The sequence below is a fragment of the Stegastes partitus genome, unplaced genomic scaffold (assembly GCF_000690725.1).
Source record: "Stegastes partitus isolate 25-593 unplaced genomic scaffold, Stegastes_partitus-1.0.2 Scaffold2458, whole genome shotgun sequence".
In the NCBI taxonomy this organism is placed as follows: domain Eukaryota; kingdom Metazoa; phylum Chordata; class Actinopteri; family Pomacentridae; genus Stegastes; species Stegastes partitus.
In genome coordinates this window covers 18,697-43,950 of record NW_007580189.1, presented here as the reverse complement: position 1 = coordinate 43,950, position 25,254 = coordinate 18,697, and the positions used below count along the sequence as shown (strand labels likewise).

Below are 25,254 nucleotides of genomic sequence, written 5' to 3'. Positions count from 1 at the left end.
ACAAGTCAGCCTCAGGCTACGGCTTTCTTCTATGCGGGTACAAACAAGTTTAGGTGTTAGTAAATCTAAAGTGACGAAATCGTTTCACACACAGCACATTTGTTAGGTTTCAAATTCTCATAGGAGATTTTGGGATTCTACCTAAAATTTCACCAGCGCATGAGCTTAAGAACGTTCTGCTTTGCTTTCCGTTCTCTGCCCACCTTCTCGAAATTTCAGAGAAGCAGTGTCTTATGTCGATGGTGTTTTTCAGTCTCATGTTTGCGACAGACCCACCTGTGGGGCTTCAAAAACGAAACCGCTGAGAGGCAGGAAGTGTGGTTTACATCGTCGTAACTTCAGCAGCGGAAGTTTAACTCCTCTTTATACGACAGGTTCGACTTGCATGGGAGGCTGCAGGGGAGCGCTGCAGCTCTGTGCATTTCAAATCTTTGAATCTGTGATGCTGGGAGGTGTGTGGGTGTGGGCGTGAGATCATTTCAACATCAAGATATCAGCCTGTGTTTATATTCATATAACATCTGTACGTTTTGACTGAAGAAGCGATGTGTGTTATTTGGTTTCTTGGGGAAAAACACGTGGAAAAGCGAGGTAGCTAGTCACTAGAATATAAATGCTTCGTCCAACGTCCAGTGTAGCATCTGATTTAACCCAGTTGTGATGTTTAAACACTTACGTTGATGCGATCGCCTTCACACAATTAAGGTTCCTTTAAACAGAACGCATTCAACCGAGAACAAAACAGTTACCAAAGTCATTAAAAACAGATATTAAAAATAAAACAAGCCAACAGCTGTGTCCCAGTTTCACAGCACCTGTTACATGTCATCAATGTTCTGGTTGACAGTATGTAGGACATAACCTCAGATAAAAGGGTCAAATTAACTGGATTCCACCATGCTAACGTGCACGTTGCATAAAAAAAAAAAGGTAAAACATCAAACCGCAATAGCTCAGAGAGGGGCATTCTTATCTACTGTTTCTAGACTTTCTATGCGATGGTAGGCCTGTTACAATCATTACTTAATAACCTGATCGTGATTATTTGAGTTGACCGGAATGATTTTTATATTCATTAAAAATGTTAAAACCACTATTTTCATGTTGTTTTCCACCAACTGTGCCTCTTCTTCTACTGTAGTTTGATGGCACCAACTGTTTATCGTGACGAGGTTGATTTTAAATGTTTGAGAACGGCTTTTCACTGAGCATCTACTGACATTACGGTCATGAATTCAGTAGCAAAACCAAACTTCACAGCACCACTGTGAGGACATATTGGTTTTTAACTAATTGAAAAATTAGAGTCCAATGACTTGGAGCGGGCAATGTGTCGCATTTGTAGTCAAACGTAACAGTCAAAGGTGCTTATACCATCAAACTAAAACTAATAAAGGCATAAAATCAACAGAAACAGGCAATAAAATGGTGGATTCACTGCTTTCCATGAGGAAAATCTGTTGGTTTTATTCATCCACTAAGTTACTGACCTGAATAGTTTGAGGTTTTGGACTGTTGGACAGACAAAAAGGGCAATTTGAAGATATCAACAAAAGTTACTTAGCTTACTAGTATTTTTTTCCATTTTGTTTTGACCTTCAAAAAAAGAGTCTACTTATAAAATAGTGCAATTTTGACTGGCATTAAATCCTGTTTAAGCCACTCGGGGGCTGCAAAAGACATTTGTAAACATTAGATTGACATATCATACGTACACGTCAGCAAACAATTGTCTATTTACACAATAAGCAAAAACTTTAACGACTTTACAATCAATTTTCTGTCATGTTTAGTCCAGTATTTACTATCCTTTAAGATGTAGTCTGCTCTTTTTAAATAAACTCCTGAGAAAGATATGTGGCTCTTCAGCTGCTAAATCTTCACTATGCTCACTGTCTAGTCCAAAATGATCTGCTTTAATGTCTGAATTCAGCAGGTCAGGTGTTCAGCACAGAAGGTTTTAAGAGCTTTTTGCTGAGAGCATCTGCCAGCTTTAATTGACCTTGATGAGATCGATGGGAGTGACCATAATACAAGGAATATAAGCTGTAACACCAAAACAGTGACCTGAAAGATGCCAAACTGTGCCACAGAGGTGGGGCGAGACCATTTTAATCACTACAAAATGCCCCCTTTCACGTTAATCATAGTCTACTGCTAATACAAAAGTATTGATTAGTGGAGTATTAAACGACCCAACAGCATAACGACAACCTATAGATCAGAGGTGGAAGAAGTGCTTAGATCTTGTACATTAGTAAAGGGAGCAATGTCACACAGAGGTATGCATTTATAGTTAAAAGTACAAAAGTATTAACCTTAAAAATTTAATCAGTGTACCAAGAGTAGAAGTATTCATTATGTACATTGGCATGCGTTATATCTATAGATGCATTAATGTGTTCATTACTTTAATGTTGCATCTGGTAAAGATGGTTTAACTGCTTTATATCCGACAGGCAGCTTGTGAATTTACCATCAGCGATTAATAAAGTTTTGTCTTTATTAATATTACATCACTTATTTTTGTCAATAATGAATATTTTTTTAAATGTAATGGAGTAGAAAGTATAATATTTGCCTCTGAATCACAGTGGAGCAGAAGTAAAATGGAAACACTTAAGAAAAAGTACCTCAAAATTGTACTTTAGTACAGTAGTTGAGTAAAGTACTTCGATACTTTTCACAACTGCTATGGATCGACCGCTACATGAAGAGGCTAAAGGATTAAATCCATCGTACTATCATACGGTCTTCACTGTAAGTTCTTCTTCTACGCTGTCTTTAGCTGCAGTGAATTGAAACCTATTTAATTACAGTTTTCGACCAATATCTTATTTCTATGTCCTCTCTATTAACATGGCAACACAAATCTACATCAAGCACTCAGTACTTTAATTTTTGGTAGCACAAAAACGTGCTCTAATGCTACGATGGTGAATGTTAGCAGACAAATATTGGCCTGACATAAATAGTTCATTTGAAAGTTTCTATATCTGTCAGCTCACATGACACCGCCGACTGAGGGCCAGCAGGGTTTACAGTAAAGAAGGTGACTTGTGCCAGTTTGTGACGCCGAGTATTGCAGACTCAGGCCCATGCAGTCATATATTCCTGATCTGCGGTTAGTATTTCAGCTCTATTAATAGTCACCTCCCGGCCTCCTCACCACCACTGGGGCTGACACACAAATGCAAAAATACACACACACACACACGCAGCTCTTGAGCAGGCCTCGGATATCACATCGACCGTCAACGAGGCTGTCGCGCGTTCAGAGCTGCAGCAGTAGAAGAAGAGCGCTACAGGTGTGTTACTGTAGTTATTTATATTTTACGGCTGATCCCACAAAGCAAGTTGTTGTTTCTTTTTATTAAAAAAAGAAGATTATATTTTACGAGGTGTTCAAAGGCTTTGCCAAGTGTTACAGCTGGTGTTTACAAGTCCTGAGGGTATGGGCGGTTTTATTTTAGATGCGCTGAGGTTCCAGCAGGTGGGTTTGTTATCTTGCTTGGGGTTTTAAGTGTGAATATCTGCCAGGCTTAGCAAACATTTTTCTGTCTCCTCATAAAACACTTTCTCTTTTGTGTGGGGAGTCTACATGGGGAGATATTTTGTTGTTTATTCAGCGCTAAACCTGTTCTGACAGCCAGCTGGAGCAGACAAAAGTTCTGAGTTTGCTGGGGAACTCGCTGGCAGCCAGATCTTGTGGTTACGGCGTCACCGGGTGATGAAATCGCTCTTGTCTTTGCCTCTTCCTCTCACAGGTTGTTTAAAGCATCAAGGGAGGAAAAAAAAAAAAAAAAAAAAACCCTCCTCCTCTGCCTCCTCCTCCCCGCTGCCAACCCATCTTTCCTCCGGAGGAAAAGGGGCAGTCGGTGCGTCGCTGCTGTGGAGGAAACACAGGAGTCGTCTCCAAAATCTGACGAACCTCATCTCATCAAACCGCCTTGTGTCGAGGGGCGTCGTCGTCAGCGTTCCAGGTGGTTGTTTGGATACTTGGGTGGAGGTCAGACGGTAATAATTGGCAGACATGTCGCCGTTCCTGCGGATTGGGTTCTCCAACTTTGAGATCGATCCTGGCCTGGCCTATCATGAAGAGGTGCTGAATCCCTACTGCGCTGTTTACATGAAGGAGGCCATCGACACAGGTCAGTGGCTAAATAATTCATCAGTAATCAGAAGACGAGTATTTCTGTCCACTAATCAATGAATCAATGGAGTGACTGCAGCGATGTCAAAAGGATGTTATTTTATTTGAGCGTACTTATTTTTAGTAGAATATCGTAACAAAAACTTATTGATATTCTATTCAACACTGCATTAATTCTCATGTTGTTGTAACTGTACGATCTATCCACACTGTGGCTGTGCATGAGAAGATACTGACTTTAAATTAAACCACTCAGTGGAGCATTCTGATATCTGTATTGATAAATATGTCTTGGTTGTGGTGAACCCATCAGCTGTGGTTTAGCGTCTCTGAGTTGGACCAGAGCTAAATCAACGAATGATCCGTTAATTGAGTTATTTATCCAGACAGTAGTTGGTCTCAGAGTCTAAAATGTGTTGATTTGCTGCTTTTTTTTTGTATCATATGGTCGTAAAACCAAACATCTCTTTGGGTTTTGGATTGTTGGTTGATCAAAACTAGCAATTTTGTTATCTTAGGACAGGACGGAAGTTGCAATTAGCGTATCTGCTTCTTTTCTGACATCTTACAGATAAAAAAAATGGATCAGCTGTTGAAAGTAAATGGCAACTCATGCAGTGCCCTTTCAAAACATGCCTGTTCAGAGCAGGACGATTGCGGCTTGCATGCATCTCGTGCTTCGTCTGACTCAGCTGCATGGCGTTTCACCTCACGCATAGAGACACTCACTAGTGCTTTGGTGACTCAGCTTTAAAACACCAAACTACAAATTGGCGCTTCACAAGTCCTGAGCTGGGAAGGGATCTCGTGCGGTGGCATGGTGGTATTGTTTGTGTTGCCTTTTTGTTTATTGACTACAGGGGAAGTGAAGAAGACCTCAGTTGTAGAATCCAATAAAGGACTGAATTAGTCTCAGTAGGCTGGGGACCTCGTTGAAAACATACTGTTGTGAAAGCGTAACAGAAAATAACTTTAAGTCAAAATATGAGGGAGGAGCACGGAAACAACTTCACACTCGACGCTGCACTTCTTCGGGTCTGCATCAATAAACACAGCAAGTGTGAAGAAGATCTGGTGAACAGCTGCATAGAAAAGCAAAAAAACAGTCGCGCACATCCTTCCTTTATAAGTTAGATGAAAATGACAGTTAGTTGAAGTCCTATGATGTATTTTTAAAGTGGGTAAATCAGTCTATTTCTCAATACAGTTAGGTTTTAATATTTGTGTTTAAACTTCTGTAGTAAATTTTAAATGTTAATCTAATTTTTCTAGTGAAAAAAAAAACTGTCCACCAACTTTTGCTGTTTTAACCATGATAATAACTTGTGTTTTATTGTCCCTCGTGGTAATACACACAGTACACTCGTAACATGTTAGAATCGCTCTGCTTTACAACAAACAGCCATTTTACATTCAGTTGGTCTTTCCTAGAAAAACTATTCCCCCCTCCATCCAGGAAGTGACACACAGGATGTTCAGAGAAGCGATGACAGTGGGAGTTGGAAATAGAAATGTAGAAGTAGTATCTCTATATTTAGAACATGTTGGACAGTAAAATGTCACCACCAAGTATAGCACAAGTCTCACAGACTATCCTTAATCGTTTTCTTAGACAACCAGCGATGTTAAACTTTCATTTTAAAGAACGCTGGATGTCCTGTTGTAGTAAATGCAGCGTTTAGGATAAATAAGGAATTCAAACTGATGCTAGCTCTGATGCTACATGTACTGTAAATAATACTGTAAGGGAAACTGATGCATAGGATCCCAGGCTTCATATAGCTGGATGGATAACGACAAACAAAAATAGGGCTGAAAATGCAAGTGGGTCAGAACAGTAAGTCACCATATCCTCCAATTATTACAAACTTCATTGTGGATTCACTTCCAATGTCACAGCGTTGGGAAACTTGTGATAAGAGACGAGCAGCAGATATCTTTGTTCTGCATCTGGCTATCTTTAACCACTGGTGAGTATGAGTGCAGGATAAAGCTAAAAAAAAAAGTGTCACTGAGAGGAAAGAGGAGGGCTCTTCTGTTTCTTTTCCTCTTTGGTGAAACCACAAGACTTGTATTACGAGCTACCAGAATAAGGCTCTGTATTTCATAGACATATGAGTGACTCACTGGGGGACGGTGTCATTTAGTTTCATTTCACTTTGCCCCAGACAATAATGGCTTTCAGGACTGAATGAGACACTGACTAGATCAAGAAAATACTAGAGACTCACAATACTACCATGCACTGAAATAGCCACAGCATATGAAGACATCCGCTCTTTTAGTAAACAATGCCAGGTTTCACCTTAAAGGAAGAAACATATCAGTACATCACATGAACTAACCTCTAGCGGTTCCAGTGTTTATGATGCTGCTCGCTGGCACCATGCTGAGTTTGTAAAATTAAGGGCTGATGATGAGAAACTCCCAAGCTGGCTAAAAACAAAAAAAACACTAAAGATAGCTCCCATCAGTCACTTTGGCTCACTGCAACTGATTTTATCTTCAAATAAAAGTGATGGAAAGCCTGGATAAACAGCTCTCCTTTGAAGTCGTCTGTAGCTGTGTGTGCTCAGTCTCCTTTTGGATTTTTAATTATTATTTTTTAAAACTCTGCCAAGCACAAAAATGCAACGTTTTAAGGCCCTGTGACTTTCTGTTTTCATGGTTTTGTTTTGAAAAATAGTGCTGGCATGCATGACTAGCCAAAAAGCTGCTTCTCTGTGCCAATCTACTCCTGTCTATTCCAGCAGAATGAAGCTTGGCAGGGGTTCAAATAATGATTGCTTTTGTTTTGTTTTTTAAAATAATCTCATTGTTTGAGTTTGTTATAATACCTAGAATTAGCCAGTGACTTTATAAAAAGCGACAGCATTTAGTTTTTGTTATGCAAACTGTACCTGTGTCTGTGTGCTTATAAAAACACAGAACATGGCAGCATGTTCTATCATTTTACTTTCCACAGACGCCCTGAAAAGACTGATTCCGATGAGGACTGCGTTTACATCGACTCGAGTATCCTGGTTGTGATCAGGTTTTCGAAGTATTCCATTTGTACATACAAACATCAAATCCCAATTTCAGAAACCTGGATAAGTCCTTATCCTGATTCTATGAAAACAAATTAAGCTAGCTAGAGTACACTTGTCATTTTATCCCAGTTTCTGAATGCTGCCAACACAGGTGCAGTTTCACTCAACACAAAGTTAGCGCTATTCTCCACAGCAACACACTGGTCACTCACATTAGTGACAAGAACTGTTGTACTCAGTTCTCTGGTCTCATGAACGGTTCAACTCTGTCACACACAGCCAGTAAAAAGAAGCCATGCTAACACTAAATTTGACTCATGATCACGGAACTCCATCATGGCAACTCTACATCAGGCCTCTTCATCCATCACTGTAAAGGTCTACAGACTGACAGTGACAGGCTGACACTGGCTCAAGTGAAAGACATATTTAATACTCCTCGTCACTCTCGTCAGTGCTGGAATTTAATAGTGCTGCTGCCTCAAGCTAAAGTGGTCTCAAAGTAGTATATTAATTTCAGGGTGAGCTTATAGTTACAAGAATGCCGGATTAATTTGCTGGTTTACATCGTAAACATTAGACACCTGTGCAAACGGCGTGCAGTAAATTAGTAAACTGAATATCATTACTTATTAAAGGATGTTTAAAAAAAACAACACAATGTAAACACAATATCCTGAATATCAGCAAAACTGGCATAAGCATCATAACTAGGATGCTGGAGTGCATGTAAACACACCACCGTTAGCGGAAATCACAGCATTTCCTGACACTCACTCCTAAGGTTAGTGCTTCCTTTCCAAGATGTAAACCTTTAAAAACAATTCACAAACATTTTTAAGAAGCCCCAGAGTACATTGCCCATTTGTTGAGCACTATCCTCAGAGGTGGATTAATACACATTTAGGGGCTCTTCAAGCTTTTCTTACAAGCAGGCAGGAATTGATTCAATATGTGATTTTCCACTGCAGAGCTTGTGGTCCATTTAAGAGGGTTCGAACCTTTGTGTGAACCTCTATTTTCCATCTAGGTTAAGACAACACGCCTCCATCGTCGTCACCACGCGCTTGTAGGACTGGAGTTGCTTCTAGTAACCACTAGCTGCCTGTCGTTTTTGGAGTCAAAGTTGCATCACAATGGAAACAGAAAGGATAAAAGGTCAATTAGCGGGCCCTTGTTGTAAACGTTTGTGCCACCTCACACCTTCCCCGAGTTCCTGCAGTGAAACATCACTAAACAGAGCAGCAGATCTTAAATACATGAAAATACCAGTGAGTCAGTTCAGCTCGTTGTTACTTCGGTCTTTTAATGAGCGATACTGCCAGTGAGAAAAAGCACAATACTGGCTACCGCTTTGTGTGAGTCGACTTTCATAACTGGAGCAAAGCGATAAAGCCCTAAAGTCACAACAAAGGTTTTGGTGTGCACGGTCATTGCACAGTTCCTTTTTTTTTTGCGCCATGAGATATATCCTCATGTATTAATGGACAGCTCAGTTAAACAGAGGGCCATTCTTAGTTAACTTCCACTTTTGGATTTCTGTTTGGTGAATCAGGGCTTCAAGGCTGCTGACAGACTTGTCTAAAGGAGAGAATTCATAATTTGTGTCACGATTACTGGAGACACTGCGGATGACATCCAGCTCTGCAGTGTTGATACTTAAAGCTAACTTTGTGTCTGCGCTAAACGTCTTTGATAAAACACCCACAGCACATAAAGAGAGGAAAAACTAAACTCCTTCAAAGCAGCACAGGCATAAGAGTCTAAAGTCTAAATGCCACGCTGGTACGCTTCAAAGAACACAGGAACTGACTATGAGTGCTGTCTGACACCAAAACATGTCACCCCGCATTCTGCACGTCACAAACTTTCTGATATAGCCTGTGCGTCTGGGGATGCACACACATATTTTCCTTCTCTGTATGCTTTAATCAGCACACACTGCAGCTGGCAGGACAGACAGGCGATGAGCCAATGATGAGGAAGGCTGCAGATCACATTGGGAGTAAAAAGCTTAGTGGGCTTTATTGTTGAAGCGGCAGGATGGCATGTGGCTGTTACGTAAGTGGATATATGGGACGTTATTGTGGAGAAAAATCTGCAGATGTCAACTATGAAGGCCAGAAGGGGTCTTTTTTTTTTTTTTCCTGGCCATATGATACGATTAAAAATCTCTCAATGCTCGATAAAAATTTTTTTTTTAAAAACCCTGCTGGACAAGTGGTCTAATATTCAGATATGTAACATGCTGCGGTGCAAACTAAATGTGTTACCCATGGCAACGATGCTGAATAATATTCAGTTCTAACAACACTAGCAGCCTTACAGAATAGGGTGACCACATTTTAATTTAAAATGTAAAAAATAACAGAAGGACTTAGCTTTAAATGGCAACTTGAGACTGAAAAAAAAGCAGCTAATCCCTGGAGAGTGACACACTATACATTCATCCTATTTTCCCAGATTAATTCCTGGTGTTAGTTTTCATCACTGGCAGGAAATCTCCGGATCCTCCTCCGGATGCTATTAATGGAAGCTAACAAGTTAAATGTTTAGAGGACGAGGCTGGTGATATTCTATACTTCTGCGACTCTCTGGCCCAGTGCTGTTTCCTACTGAGGACGCAAAACAATTGTTTTGCTTTCTAACCCTCTGAATCCAAAACAGATTCTGGGTTTTTGTTTTTTTTGCTCCTGTCACATCTTTACTCACTGTGGGCTCATTTTTCACTGCAATATAAAGTCCTGCAGCTGTTTTTAAAAGACAACTTGAATGTCTCATGCAGTATACCAAAGTTATGATGCGACGAATAAAGAAAAAAATAAAGGTTAGATTTCTTAGATTTACAGAAAAAAGTGCAATAAATGCACAACTAATCTTGGAAAAAATATGGTTTCGATATGCCGCCAACAGGCTATTTGATGAGGCCTACTTACATTTTTACAACATCTACAAACATAACAAAATATATTTCCCCACGCTGAATGTGTCCTCCAACAACATGCTGCTTTCTGTTCTTTTCTTCTCTGCTTTGTGTAAATACAACCTCCAGAACTGAATTTGTCTTTCTAGATCACTCGAAAAGATGAATCACAATTTTAAGTCTAAATTTGTTTGTTTATTCTGATGAAGCGTCAGACAAGATGCTGGGGATTTTCAAAGAAAACAGGTCTTTTAAACTCACAGATGGGTTTTGTGGTTCAGCGAGTTAAATAAAAAAAAAACTGAACAATATTGTCAAACAGCTGGGCACTGTTTTTTCTTTTTTTTCTTTTTTAACTCAAAGTGGAGTAAATCATATTACGTGCTATTTTCAGCTCCAGATTAATCCACATTTGGTGCTCTAGTTAGTACTTCAGGCAGCAACACACCAAGTGTTTGTGGGGTTGACTCCAGATACTTACGGAGCGTGTCAGCCAGTGCAAGAGTGTTGCTCATTCAATAGTTTTTGGACAACAAACGGAGCTCTGTGGCACAGACTAATAATTGCATCATTCACAATTTCCAACTTACGAGAAGATCTCTAATTTGCTGATGCACAAAATTCCTACTTGGCACTAAAGTGAAATTCAAAGTAAAAATTACTAAGTGCAGCTTTTGTTTCATCATACTTCCTCCAAAGTAAAGCAGTTCTGCCAGTAAAGAAGATTTTTTTTTTCCCCTTTTGTCTTTACAGAAAAGGGTCAAGTGTACAAGCAGAAGAAGCCCACCATGTACCCGCCATGGAGCACCACGTTCGATGCCCATGTCCACCGCGGGCGCATCATGCATGTGATGGTGAAGGACCGGACAGCAGAGCTCAAGTCTGAGGCCACGGTTGCTCTCGATTCACTGGCAACTCGCTGCAAGAGGGAGAACGGCAAGCTGGAGATATGGGTTAGTGCAGCAGGACGGATGTGTGTGCTTGTTTGAACATGCAGACCAGCTGTTTTGCCGTTGTGGCAAAATCCAGATGGGCCATCTCACTTTGGGGTCAAAGGACCACATGTTTAGAGGGGTAATCCTCCTTTCAGTCATTAAAAATCATAGCCGCCATTTTTGGGAGCAAGCATCATCACCTGCTCTCCACGCAAAATGGTTTCTTGAAATCTTATAGCAGGAAAAGCACAGGTGTAATTAATAACATTTATAATGAGCCATGTAAGCAATGGCAGAGAGTGAGCAGGCACAACACCAGCATTTTGGAAGGGGACACCACTAGAGCACCACTAGAGCTGCTTCTGCTAACTCTAAAATGTCTCCGCTATGACCAAACCAGGCCAAATGTCCTGTTGTTGACTGCAAGAATGAACACAAGAGTCTTAATGCACTCCCAGCATCTCCAGAACTACAGACCCAGTGGATGACTTGATTTTTAAAGGCGAAAATCCCGAGCATTAGCACATTACATGGACAGTGTGGCTAAAATGAACATTAGCTTTGATCGTACGGCCACAGTCCAGAGCTATGTAAGAAGTGTAATGTTGAGGGACACCATTGCATAAAAGCAGTGTGTAACCCAGCATCTCTCAATGCTCTAGGTCAGATTGTGGTTCAGACATATTTGGTTGAACTCCTGGGTGTTGTTTGCACCTGTTACAGACCTGTCAAATTGACAGGAAGTGTTATTTGACTTCTTGTAAGGTAATCACTGAAGTGAAAACAAAGTAGCATCATGGTAACTGGCCACATAATCACAGCAACCCCAATTCAAGACCAGCCAGACACAACTGCTGCAAATCCCCACCTATTTCTTTCTACCTGTATTTCTTGCGATCTCTCTTTTGTACGTCATCTAATGAGGACTAAAATGCTCATACATTTGCAATTTTCTGCTGTGGGGGACGACCTCAGCCCTGCATAAAGCGGTTCAGTTTTGCACCTTTTGATAGTTACATCTACTTACATTCAGATCAAGGAATATCACTGCTCATGCTAATTACCCACTTCTTTTTTTAAATCAACTTTAAGTGATCAAAAATTAAAAATAGATCACTTCTGGTGCACCAGAGAACTTAATTCCCACAGAAAGACTTGGCTTTGGGTAACACCAGAGGCTTAATGCCAGCTGTCTCTTACACCACAGTAAGAATGAAACAAACAAATACTGTCAGTAAATAGATGACTACAATCAAATGCATTCCTCCAGTCTGGTCCTTATGTGTGTTTGCGTCTGCCAGACTGTCTATGCATAACGTGCATGCATCATCCTCCTCCTCCTGAAGCAAAGTCCTTCCCCTTTCATTCTCTGGAATTTTCTGACGAATTTTCAGCCTAAAACATAATTTATGTGCCTGTTTTACTTTCTTTTTGTTTCAGTTGGAGCTGAAGCCGCAGGGTCGCCTGCTGATGGAGGCCAGATACTATTTGGAGAAAAGCGGTGAGTAGTTTAATCCTTCACAGCTCAAAGGGCTTTGCAGATATCAAGTAGAGGAAAGTTATTTACTGAGTTTACAACAAAATTAAAACACCTGGCTTATCAAAATGTGGCTAAACGACAGTGAGAGCTACAAATTATTATTTGTTTGTCACTACAGAAATCTGACAAGTCCAATTCTAACATTTACTTAAAATAAACATTTGCTGCTACCACTTTTATCCTTCATGTTTTCACATTTTATTCTTTAAAATGAGTCCAGGTCTTTAATTTACAAGAGTCTACGTTGGATTTTCTGTGGTGGAAAATGATCAAATGTTGTATACAAACAGGGAATGTGATTACAAAAGTGGGAAATCATCCAAATTGTCCTTCACAGCCCTGCAGCAGCTGCACACTTGTGTGTCTTAATCAGCCATAATTGTGCCATCATAATTACATTCCCTCAAGCTAAAAATAAGAGTTTTGATTGTCTGCCCCCTGCTGGCTCTCAGCACAGCAAGTGGTTATGTGAGCGCTTTGTGCTTTTAACTGGTGCTTTCCTGACATTAGCGCCATGCCACAGTCTGAGAAGTCACAGGGAACTAAAAGGAAGAAGCCGCCTCATAAAGCTATATATAGAGCAAACAAATAGGAAATCAGTGCCCAGGACAACAGGTGGAACAGAGGCTGGAGGACTGTGATCATTTGATCCGGGGAACTTCCTCCTTCGTGCAAACACAGAGTGCACATGTGCAAATTGTTAAAATGTGTTTACTGCGCTCTTGAAGAAGGATAATCAAATAGACATATCTTAACCTTTAGGGCAATGTGTTCATTTGGTTTCCTTCCGAGTGTAATAGAGGAAAAGATCAACAGCAATCTTAGATGTGTCTGTGTGTGGTATCCTGAGTTGGGGTCAACAACAGTTTAAGTGAAGACAGTTTTAGGAGGAGTTACGTATACGAAGCAGCAACTCTTGTCGTCACAGTGAGGTTTTAGTTCAGAAATCAAATCTTTAACTTTCAAAAAATTTAATTTCTGTTCCTATATTTAAAAATCTAAACCGTATAAATATCATAATTATTGTCTTCCTGGTTGTTTTTTGTTGTTGTTTTTTCAAATTCTGCCATTCTCAGCTGTCCAATATTGATTGATGTTCAGTTTGTAATGCAAGCTGTGTTGTAGAGTTTCAGGGTTACTCACAGTGTCGTACAGGGGAGACACCCTGCTTGTAAAGGAGAGCCACAACTCGTGTCATAGTGTTATATTTTTGTAAAATATGAAGCTTCTTAGGCTGCAGGGAGAACAATCAGTCATGCTCCATCACGCAGCAAAAACCCGAAAAAGTAATGAGCAAAGTAAATTACGCTGATAATAAAATGAGATGCATCAGGATTAATTTGATTCAGCTCAGCAGACGATAAACATCACAATCATTTTCAAGACTTTCTGTTCATTTGATGCCTCTATTTGTTTTAGATTAGTAATATGAAGCACTTCTGGGAACTTTTTGCTCCCAATTTAACAAATCACCTCCTCCGCGGAGTTATTAGGCTCATCTTTTTCATGTGACTTTAAACTAAAATGTGCCGACGGCGAGATAAACAAGTGGTGCCATAAAACCACAGCAGAAGAAACAAACAGTGGACTACGACAAGGAAATATCGACTGAAATACGATATTTGTGTTTGCCTCATCCAGCTGTGAATGGAACGGATTCAAAGGATTGTGAAAAATGATCACATTAAGAGCAAATATTTCCTGAGATACCGTCGTTCAAACAGCCCCAAGGAAAAAAACGCACTGAAAATGGGTCAATATATCCAGCTAAAATTTTAGTTACCATTTTAAATATCCAAAGTTTGTGATAACATAAAGTTTTAGGCAAATCAGAGATGGTCAAACAGAAGGCTCCTGATTATCCGAGATGGAATAACCCATTTGTGAGATGATGCGTCTGTGCAAAATCCAACTCAAAGACGATACCCACCCAAACCACAGCCTGTTCTCCCTGCTGCCGTCTGGTATGTGCTGCTGCACACCAGACTACAAAACTGCTTCTCTCCTTAGGCTGATGAACAGTTTTATTCATTACTTGATTATTTCTTTCTTTGTTTTTTGAGAAAATATCTGCAATTTCATTACCCAATCTTGTGTAACCTGTTGCGTAATCGAATCTTGTTTTCCTTTTGACGTAAAGGTTGTTTGATGTTTCAGACGCTGCAGGTCAGGCTGGAGGAGACCCGGAGTCCGAACGGGAGAGAGAGGGTCTGTTCACCCTCCACCAGCGACGTGGTGCCATCAAGCAGGCCAAAGTCCACGTTGTCAAATGTCACGAGTTCAGCGCCACGTTCTTCCCTCAACCGACCTTCTGTTCCGTCTGCAAAGAGTTTGTCTGGTGCGCAACCGACTGAATCTTATAAATCATCGAATTACTCATTTTTTTTCCTTTATCATATGAGTCATTTCACCCGTTTTTCTCCACTGCAGGGGTCTGAACAAGCAGGGCTACCAGTGCAGACGTGAGTTTATTTTCCACTGACATTGCTGGATCGTTGGGTTTGAATGGCGCCTTCGTGTCTAAGCTGCTCATCCTTGTGTCTTTTAGAGTGCAACGCAGCGATCCACAAAAAATGCATAGACAAAGTTATCGCCAAATGCACCGGTTCCGCCATAAACAGCAAAGAAACAATGGTGAGTGTCTGCTTCACACTGATTTTCACACACTCATGGTTTCCCAGTAATCGCTGACAGAGCATCGCGTCTTCCAGGCAGACGTAACCTCCACACTTACTGACAAGAGATTTGTAAGCCTGTGACTGTCATGCTTACTGATGAATCAGTCGGCTTGCACCGGGGTTTTCATTTACACCAGACTTTCTTGTCTTGTCTCATTTACCGCTTTTATCGTTTCTGCTCTTGTTTCACTTCCTGCTCGGCCACATGCCAGCTGAGTTCAAGTTCATTATACTGGAAGAGAAGGTGAAACCAACAGCTGTGAGGAAAAAAAAAAAAGGAGAGACCTGCCACCCACTGTTTGGATATAGGAAGTGTTTGTACTGATTTTGAGAATGCAGGACTAGGAATGCAAATTTTAAACAATTTCCTTAACCAGTACTTGGTCATGTTAATGATTAATAATCAACTAATAGCTGAAATGAATGAAATACAGTGGCTGCTCTCCATATGCAGATGAAAAAGAGGTTTGACATCTAATGTTTGCCGCAACATCTGCTCTGCTACATTAAGAATCTGACGAACAAATAAAGTAAACATCAGGTTACTTGAGTTATAAATGAAATGGCAAAAAAACAATGATTTCTTTGAATCCAAAGTACTCCAACAAACGAGCTGCAGTCTTCCATAAAAAATAAACTGTAGCGTTAATAATCTATTGTCTAATAACCCTCATACCTGATCTACATGATGAGTGACTTGTTAACTGTAGCTACTGTTATTCCAGCTGCTGGAAACAGCTGCTCAACTGAAACAGATGTCCTCAAATATTGTCGTATTATCATCATTTTTTACTTCCACCTAGAGCAGAGCGCCGCCAACACACTTCGTCACGTATTGCAAATGTTGGAAGCACAAAATCAGGGTCCTGCTGCTTCTAACGTTAGCAGCATTAGCAGTTTTAGCTGTTCTATGCTAACAGACAATCACGGTCTGTGTTAGCATATGAAAATCATTAAAAAGACCAAACCTCACATCACTAACTAAGCCAGACACCTTTTTACAAACTTGAAGCTGCAGAGTTCATCAGCACGCCTGTCTTAGTTAGCAGTTAGACAGTAGAGAGGTGCACTTGTTCTATGCGACTCTTACGGGCAGTCAGCACCTGTAACTCCACCTCATTAAACACTAAGAGGCTCCACCTGCTCATGCACCCACGCACTACAGCAAATCCACGACACATTTTCTCAATTTATCAAATCACAACAGCAAGTAATCCTTAGCATCCCTATTCGGGACTGTTTATTTCTCCTAGAGGATCTTGTTACCGAGGTGATAATGTGTGCATTGTGTTGCAGATCCACAAGGAGCGCTTCAAGATCGACATGCCCCACAGGTTTAAAGTGTACAACTACAAAAGCCCCACCTTCTGTGAACACTGCGGGACTCTGCTGTGGGGGCTCGCTAAGCAGGGGCTCAAATGTGAGGGTGAGAGGCAGGAGTTTTCTGATTTCTGTGATTTTATGCACATTTTTATGCACATCCTTATGTAAACGAAGCATAAAAAACACATCTAACAGTATAATAGATATGTTGAATAATACATCACTGTCCTAAGAAATACATAAAAAACGCAACTATTGACAAGACTAATGATCCTTATTTCAGCTTTGTGACAACATTTTACATTTTTAATTAAACAATTAAAGGTTCACATTTTGCCTTTTTTTGTAGCATGTGAATTAAAATGCAACTCCTAAGGCTGTGATAAAAGCTGAAAATAGATAAAAGATAAAAATCAAGACGAGCATTTGTCTTCTAAACGATGAAATGTTGTGATTAAGAACGTGCCGACATAAGAGGGGTTTTTTAAATGTTTTATGTAACATAAGAGGATCATTATCCAGCTTGTACAGATCATTTCGTTCGTCTATATGAAAAATTCACAACGAACAGATGTGGTAATACAAGGTTTTGGCCAGATAGCAATTAGAATTTAGCCCACAACATAACATGATATACTTCCAGCAGCTGACACAAGAGCAGATATTTGATCATTTCCCGTCAGAAATATGCAAACACATGCAGCTGCCGCAGCAGGTGCTAAGTATAGAGTTCCCTACGAAATTGATCACATTCCCAGTGCAAGCCAACACACTGATGCATCCGCCTAACGGAGGTGGGAGGGTTGGGTGTGTTGCCTGTAACAACGAAAAGAATGCCACAAGAAAAACTGCCTGTCCAGTAGAATTTATAGTACGCAGTGAACAGTTATTTCCTATGTGAAGATGTGCAGCAACACACTCGCAAAAATAAGAAGCTAATCCTTTCCTTGCACACATATAGTTAGACATCCTTTTTAATGGGGCTGTAGTAAACCCAAAAAAGGCTGCAGAGAAACAGCCTTCCTGTTAACTCTAGATAACCTGCATCGACCACAGTTCACTGAGTGGACTCTACCTGCTAGCCTTGTTAGTCTAAATGAATCATAAATAAGCATAAAAAGTGAGTATTTGCAGCATGTTCAATCATTACAACCTGCTTATCTTGCACTGAAATAACTAAAGACTTGGAACAGACCGGCGTGCACCTGCTCATATTCATATGATTTCTGAAAATAGAACTGTATCAGCTGATGATCACAGCGCAACAGCTGCTGATAAACATAAAACACCCAAGTTATCTATGCTTTCAGATGATCTGCTGCACCGGTTGTTCAGCTATGACACACAAACTGCTGGTTATAGATTATAAAAGATTAATTCTAGAAGGATGTTGCGCTTTTCTCTGTATGCAAATAACACCAGCAGTTGTCCGACCAATGACGGATCAGATGAAAGCATATAAACCAAATAATCGATTGAGGCGCTACAAAGCAATGACGCATCAAAATGTCTGAAAATATAGCATGTAAAATGAGAAATAAACCCATTAGGAGCCTGCCTGTAGATACAAAATGAAACATGCACTATCAGTAAAACCTGCAATGTGTAACTGTGTTTTTTTTTTTAATTCGTTGTCACAATATATTATATTTCCTCATTCTGAACTGAGAAGACATCATTTGCTTGATTCATAATTCAACAGAGCAGCTTATTAAATAGCATTAAATATTGTTATTTTTGCATCAGTTACATGGTAAACTGTGCTAACGTTGTGTTTTCTTTTTGTGCAGAGTGTGGCATGAATGTCCACCATAAATGCCAGAAGAAAGTAGCCAACCTCTGTGGGGTCAACCAAAAGCTAATGGCTGAAGCTCTGGCCATCATCGAGACCAAACAGCAGGTCAGACAAAAAAAAATAAAAAATCTCTTATACATGAGCTGTATAGGTAGTGTTTTCACCACTATTGCAACGGAGTTTTCCTTCATCAACTGCTGTTACAGTAAATTCACCTTGTGGCTGCTAAGACACCTATAAAAACACAGTAGTAGGAGCTAGTTTCTGATTGATAAAGCTAAAGATATCCTAATCATCTGTGAGCCTATGCCTTTTAATATAGCAGGACAAGCTTGGCATTGGCAGGGAAAAAAACGATCAAAGCCTTCAAACTCATCAGTTTGATGTTGGTCTTACCTTTCACATTAAGGCAAGAAGCACCAAAGACACAGACATCATTGGTCGAGAGGGTCCGGTGACTGTCAACCAGCCAGGAATGGTCCGAGCTCCGTCGGGGTTAATAATGGGTTTACCTGCTGTCGCTACACCTGCAAATAAAGGTACACAACCTATTAAATATTTCTCTTTTTTCTTCTATTTTAATGTATCTAAAATCTCATTCGTGCTTCCTGACCTGCCTCTTGTTGCAGATGTGCAGGGGGTTTCATGGGAAGGACCAACAGACGTCTGCAGGACGGTCTCCGAGGCGTCGACAGAAGAACCCCTGTATGCCGTTCCAAGGAAGGACCACCAGCCCAAATTTATCATTGATGACTTTGTGCTGCACAAGATGCTTGGGAAAGGCAGCTTTGGCAAGGTGGGTCTGAAGAAGACAAGCAAAGCACAGGACAGGGTTTACACCAGAGCTGAGAAAATGCTGAACAGAATGCAAACTGCATCGCAAACAAACACTGAATGTGAAGATGTGGCATCTCAGTCACGGCATTTTGTATCAGATTAGCTAGAAAATCGAGGCAACACGAGTTTTCTTGCAGGAGGCACAGATGAGAAAAATTGAGAGAAAAATACAGCTTTTTTTTTTTCCCCCCTATTCTTAATGGAACTTCTTATATCTGATTTTTTCCCACCAGTTTAGTCATTCTAATCAACATGTGGTATTCACACGTACTCCCCACTGTGAGACTTGTGGTCAAACCTGTTTGTGCAGTCAGTTTCCACAGAAAGCCCCCTTCTTTCTTGAGAAATGTGGGCACTGAACTAAACACACACTCACTATCCAACCAAAGTTTTTACATTTTCTTGCTGTGTTTCCAGGTGTTTTTAGCCGAGCTGAAAAAGACCGGCAAGTTTTTCGCCGTGAAGGCCCTGAAGAAAGACGTGGTCCTGATGGACGACGATGTGGAGTGCACCATGGTGGAGCGGAGGGTTTTGTCTTTAGCCTGGGAGAATCCGTTCCTCACACACCTTTACTGCACCTTCCAGACTAAGGTGATAACCGTGCACACTTGGACGTTCAGTAATCATCTAAAGACAGTCACTGCACCCACCACTCCTCAATCGACTACACAATTGACTTTTCTGTGTTTTGACATTCAGGAAAACCTGTTCTTTGTAATGGAGTATCTGAACGGAGGTGATCTCATGTTCCACATCCAAACCTGCCACAAGTTCGATTTACACAGAGCCACGTATGTATCCAGTCAATAAACTAAATATGTGTAATAAGACACAAAACTGTGGCTTTGTAGCGTTTGTGTGGGACACTTGTATGTTTCTATCAATCTGTTAATGCGCCACCATGTGATTAATGACGTGCAAGATTGCTGGCAAGTGAAAACCGCTGTTGACTGGTAGCAGAACTCATTGCACTTTTTGTTAATCTACATTCTCTAACTTAAACTTCTGGTTTTGGTTAAGCCACAGTTTGTCCTAAATCTGGTCACCCTGTCACTTCTCTTGTACCACAACAAGTAGGAGTGCGGACAAAAGTAACACAGCAAATTTGTTTTTTCCTCTCTTCTATTTTTGTCTTCTTGCAGCTTCTATGCAGCTGAGATCATCTGTGGGCTCCAGTTCCTGCACTCGAGAGGAATTATTTACAGGTAGGCGTCAGTAAAAGTAAAAAAGAAAAAACAGCTGGAATTTATGATGTGTAACTCATAGGTCAAGCTGACAAATTTTCTTTCTTGCTTCTGTGACTCCTCTGTAGAGACCTGAAGCTAGATAATGTACTTTTGGACTCAGATGGTCATATAAAGATAGCAGACTTTGGCATGTGTAAGGAGAGCATGCAGGATGACTCGCGGACCTCCACCTTCTGTGGGACCCCTGACTACATCGCCCCTGAGGTGATCACACACTTTGCATTGTAACATCCCGTCTTTTGCCTGGTTTGCATGCTCTGTTAGCAGATTTAATGCCATTTAATTAAAGGTTTGTTCAGATATCTTAACAAAACATTAGGTTTTATCCAATGCGACATGGCCTCTTGCGAGATTTACAAGTATATATATACGTGTTTGACTCTGTTTTAGATCCTGCTGGGCCAGAAGTACAACAGCTCAGTGGACTGGTGGTCATTCGGGGTGCTGCTGTATGAGATGCTGATTGGTCAGTCTCCGTTTCAAGGCCGTGATGAAGAGGAGCTGTTTCAGTCCATACGAACGGACAACCCTGCTTACCCCCAATGGCTCAGCAAAGCTGCCAAGGACATACTAGTCAAGGTCAGACACTGTGTGCAGATCTGTTTCAAAGGTTGTACCGCCATTATGAGTACTAACTGAGTATTAAAGAGCAAGCTCACACCAGTTACCTTTAGATTTTGTTGTTGTACAGGCAGACATGAAGGTTATTTTGTCAATGCATTAATTCAGCAGTGGTTTGCACTTGGTTTAGAAAATATAATAAGCTCTACAACAAACTATCCAGGATACCGATTAAGTCAGTACATAATAAACACAAACATTTGCACAATTAAAATACATTTGTCTAAGATTTATGCTTAGATACATGTCAAAGCTATCATTAATAACATAGGTTGAAACTAAAGTTAGTTGACACCTGGACATCTGAGGAAGCAACAGAAGCCATTTATGTCTTTAAATTTTAACACAGTGTTAAACTACTATTCCCTGTATTTCACTGTTATTCGAGCACTCAGAACAAGTAACCTGTGTGTGTTTGTGCTTCAGCTGTTTGTGAGGGAACCCGAGGAGCGACTGGGCATGAAGGGAAACATCAGACAGCACAGTTTCTTCAGCAGCACTGACTGGAGCGCTCTGGAACAACGGCAGGTGGCGCCGCCCTTCAAACCAACTTTAGTAAGTATAGAGGCTTCTGTGTACAAGCAACTCCACCATACACTTTATCCTGCTTAGATCTAAAAACAGATAGTATGCTTGCTGTAGATACTTAGATATTTATGAAAATAATACCTATGCTAGTCAGTTGTTGCACCTGAGATGTTATGCACCTTCCTGCCACTAGGTGCTAAGTTCCGATTTTGTAAACCAGCAAGGAGGAAAGTGGGTCAGATAACATTGAGTAAAATCAGTGTGGCTGATCGAGAAAAAGAAAATTGGGTTGTATGTCGGCTGTGTCAAAATAAGCTGCCTTAGAACCACTTGACAGGAGCAATGCGCAACTATGTTCAGCATAGACATGCAGATAAAAGCAGCTGCTAATGTTAGCACTGGCAATTTTAGCCACACTTTGCAAACCAATACGACATCATTTACCCGCAAATGCTGTAATCCCACTCAGACTGAACTCAGCTCTTCATGTGCACATCACATTTGTTAAAGGCTTCCGAAATTTCAATTTCCATTTAATCCACATGGAAATTAGGCCAAAGTTAATGGAATGCTTTGTTTTTTCCCATTTTTGGGCTAGTCGATTACTCTAAAAAAAAAAAAAAATTCCATTTATTCAACAAGAAAATTAGGTTTGTGATTCTTCCCTAATTTCATCCTCTTCATATGACTCAGCTGATGAAAGTCCAACATGACTTCTTTTGTCAGTTTCTTAGAAATACACAAAAAATGTACATCTGGATTAAATTCCTGGAAATATATTAAAATGTAGATGACTGCTTTAGTAAAGTGTACTGAAGAAGAGGCAGTAGTTAAGGGTTTTGTTGTGCATGGGAAGAAGCTAATGTTTTTAAAATTTCTTTACAATCAGTAAGGTAAAACACTGCCGAAATATTAAGTAGTACTGGAAGTCAGTAGAACAGGAATGGAAGCACAATTCAATCTACAAGTTCATGTTTTCTCAGTCTGAACTTTCCTGACTTTCTAATCTATACAAGCCTGCCATCGACAAACAAATGCAGAAATGTGAATTAGTGTGAAAGCACACAAACACAATCTGGAAACAATTGGATAAACCTGTTTGTTTTTCTTTTAGAGTCAATATACACCCAGCTCTTTTAATGCTGGCACAATAGTGGATTTAAAAGGCCGTTCCACATCCCTCTGCACAGCCATCGTATCAAACCCACCCGATATTAGATTTAAGGTTGTGATTGGACCAGTATGAGCCAGGCTGAGTGGAAATCTGCTCGAACAGGAGGGAGGCCAAACTCATTCTGCCAGAGAAAATGAAACATGAGCGCTCAGATTTGTCTGGTTCACAGAATATCATCTTATTCTCCAGTCTCTGTGATTTCAATTCTAGTGCTACAGAAGTCTTTTATTCTTCTAGCGTATAGTGACACTAAGCTGAGGTTAGAAAACATAGAAAAACTAAATAATTATTTGTGCCACACTACAATAATAGACTAAGCTGTGTACTCCATCTTGTTAAGCTCTTCAGTGGTGTATTTTACGTATTGTCGTGTGTAGTAACATGTTTGGTGTTCGTCCTTGCAGACATCACCCAGCGACTGCAGCAACTTTGACAAAGAGTTCATCAACGAGAAGCCCAGATTGTCGTGTGCCGACCGGACGCTCATCAACAGCGTCGACCAGACGATGTTCAGAAACTTCTCCTTCGTTAACCCGGGGATGGCGCGCATCACGGCACGCTGACCAAAAACCTTCAAACAAGCCGCTCGGTCGCAACCAATACTTAGATTGTAACCGAAACAAACCGCACAGACTTTAGACTGAATGTCGCAAAACTGGAATTGTATTCACAAACATGACGATGATAAACACTGAGGAGGTGACCTGGGTGAAAGACATAACTGTGACTGTGTCCCTCGACTTCAACACAAAACACACAAATATGCTTCAATATCTTTAAAAAGCAAACATTAAAAGATGACACACTTCATATGAAAATACACCTGTAGCCAATTGTGATTCGTCAGCAGTTAATTCAACTAGAAGCTAAAGTTTTTCTCATAGTGTAATTATAATAGCATGTAATTGGTTTATCATTAAACTACCCACATGTTGGATACCAATAATAATAATAATAATAATAATAATAAATTTATTTATAAAGTGCTTTCAGTCAAAGTGCTGTACATAGAGATAAAGAAAAAGACAACTGGGGTGTGTTTATCAGTACAAAATGTGATTCTAATCAACTTATGGTGCCTCGTCATACTTTATGAAGTTCACGTCTTCAAGTAAAATCAAACTAAGAAATTTGGTTGCACCAAATTCGTCCTATTTTTCTCGTTGTTCCTCTATACTATTCCATAGCGTACCGAGTTTTTTGCCTCTATTTTGGGTAAATATGTTGAAAAAAATACCCAGTCTGTGTAAATAACTGTAATGTAATTCTATAGATATGTATAGTGCTGTCAGTCGGTTGTAGATCCGTTCGTGTACCAGGGTTATTGTTTACATGTGTTTTCCGATTGTATCTCAGGAGTTTTACTGATGATGTACTTAGATCCCTGCATACCGTAGTTTCTATTGTTGTCTTCATTGTGAATCCTGTACAATAAAGTGTGTGTGTGTTTTTTTAAATGTCATCAGTGTTTCTTTTAACGAGGAAAGGGGGCTTACGTGTCAGAGGTAGTATTACTCACCACATAGACTGAGAGAGAAAAGGTGGAGGTGTTGGGACTATGTTAGTTTTTCCACTTTAGTATATACTCTCCAAAATTAAACACACTTTCTGACAAATGGTTTCATTAGTTAAGAAACATGACTGAATTGGTTACAGTGGGAAGTCCTAAATGCAGTACCAATATAAATCATGGTGTAATTTGTTAATGTAACTGAGATTTATTTACAGACAAATAAAAATGTATGTTGTATTAGCTGATAAATCATGCTAATTCATTGCACAACTGCAGAAATGTAAATCACTGACTATTTCTAAACTGAATATTTAGTCGCAACTATTTGGCTAACGTTTCACAGAGAGACATACTTAATGTATTGCCGTAGACATAAAACTATATTATGATGGTTAAATTCAGATAAAAGCAGCTAAAGACGTTTATAACCTGAGCTACATGAAGTGCGCGCTCCCGACAGCCGCGACTTTCTGACGGGACACCGCACGCGGCCGCTAAGTACCAACACATCCAGCTAACCGTTTCGTACCTTCTCACAGAACACAGCTGAATTCATACCTTAATAAAACATCTCCCTTTACATATTATAAACACAGTCTAGCACCGAATTCGTGGCCCTCTTTTGCCGTTTTTTACCATTTGAAGCGTTTAGAGTGACTGTTAGCTAATGCTACCGTTAGCTAACAGTTAGCTAATTAGTCTGCGAGGCTAACTTTGACTTTAAATCAACAGAGGACACTTACCACGGTTCCCATGTCGTTTTAACATCCATAAGACTCTTCTGGACTGTTGGAGGTAAATAAATTCCACTTGTTGTAAAGTCAAGACAGTTTTTTCACAAAAGAACTTTTACAAACTCTAACCATTTATTTAACTAATATGAAGCAAGATGGCGTCAGGAAACGGCAGCTGTCCGGTGCTCACCGCTTTACAGTCCCCCTTTACGGCAAAGCAG

General features: G+C 40.2%; 1 protein-coding gene across 3 annotated transcripts in view; it reads left to right on the top strand.

The window, feature by feature from the left end:
• Nucleotides 1-24,243, top strand: part of prkcq (protein kinase C, theta) — a 28,486-nt gene extending 4,243 nt beyond the window's left edge. The window contains exons 2-18 of one of the 3 annotated variants that reach the window (XM_008305269.1): nt 3,768-4,151; nt 10,862-11,061; nt 12,484-12,544; nt 14,741-14,921; nt 15,014-15,045; nt 15,132-15,217; nt 16,558-16,687; nt 18,375-18,484; nt 18,789-18,918; nt 19,009-19,175; nt 19,634-19,807; nt 19,916-20,007; nt 20,359-20,421; nt 20,529-20,667; nt 20,854-21,042; nt 21,511-21,639; nt 23,191-24,243. In XM_008305269.1, the coding sequence (XP_008303491.1) occupies nt 4,034-4,151; nt 10,862-11,061; nt 12,484-12,544; nt 14,741-14,921; nt 15,014-15,045; nt 15,132-15,217; nt 16,558-16,687; nt 18,375-18,484; nt 18,789-18,918; nt 19,009-19,175; nt 19,634-19,807; nt 19,916-20,007; nt 20,359-20,421; nt 20,529-20,667; nt 20,854-21,042; nt 21,511-21,639; nt 23,191-23,349 (2,160 nt within the window). In that variant the 5' untranslated portion in view covers nt 3,768-4,033 and the 3' untranslated portion in view covers nt 23,350-24,243. Of the gene's footprint in view, nt 1-3,575; nt 4,152-10,861; nt 11,062-12,483; nt 12,545-14,740; nt 14,922-15,013; nt 15,046-15,131; nt 15,218-16,557; nt 16,688-18,374; nt 18,485-18,788; nt 18,919-19,005; nt 19,176-19,633; nt 19,808-19,915; nt 20,008-20,358; nt 20,422-20,528; nt 20,668-20,853; nt 21,043-21,510; nt 21,640-23,190 lie in introns of those variants that run through there. The other 2 variants (XM_008305267.1, XM_008305268.1) reach the window with 2 other exon arrangements.
• The last annotated feature ends 1,011 nt before the right edge of the window (nt 24,244-25,254 follow it).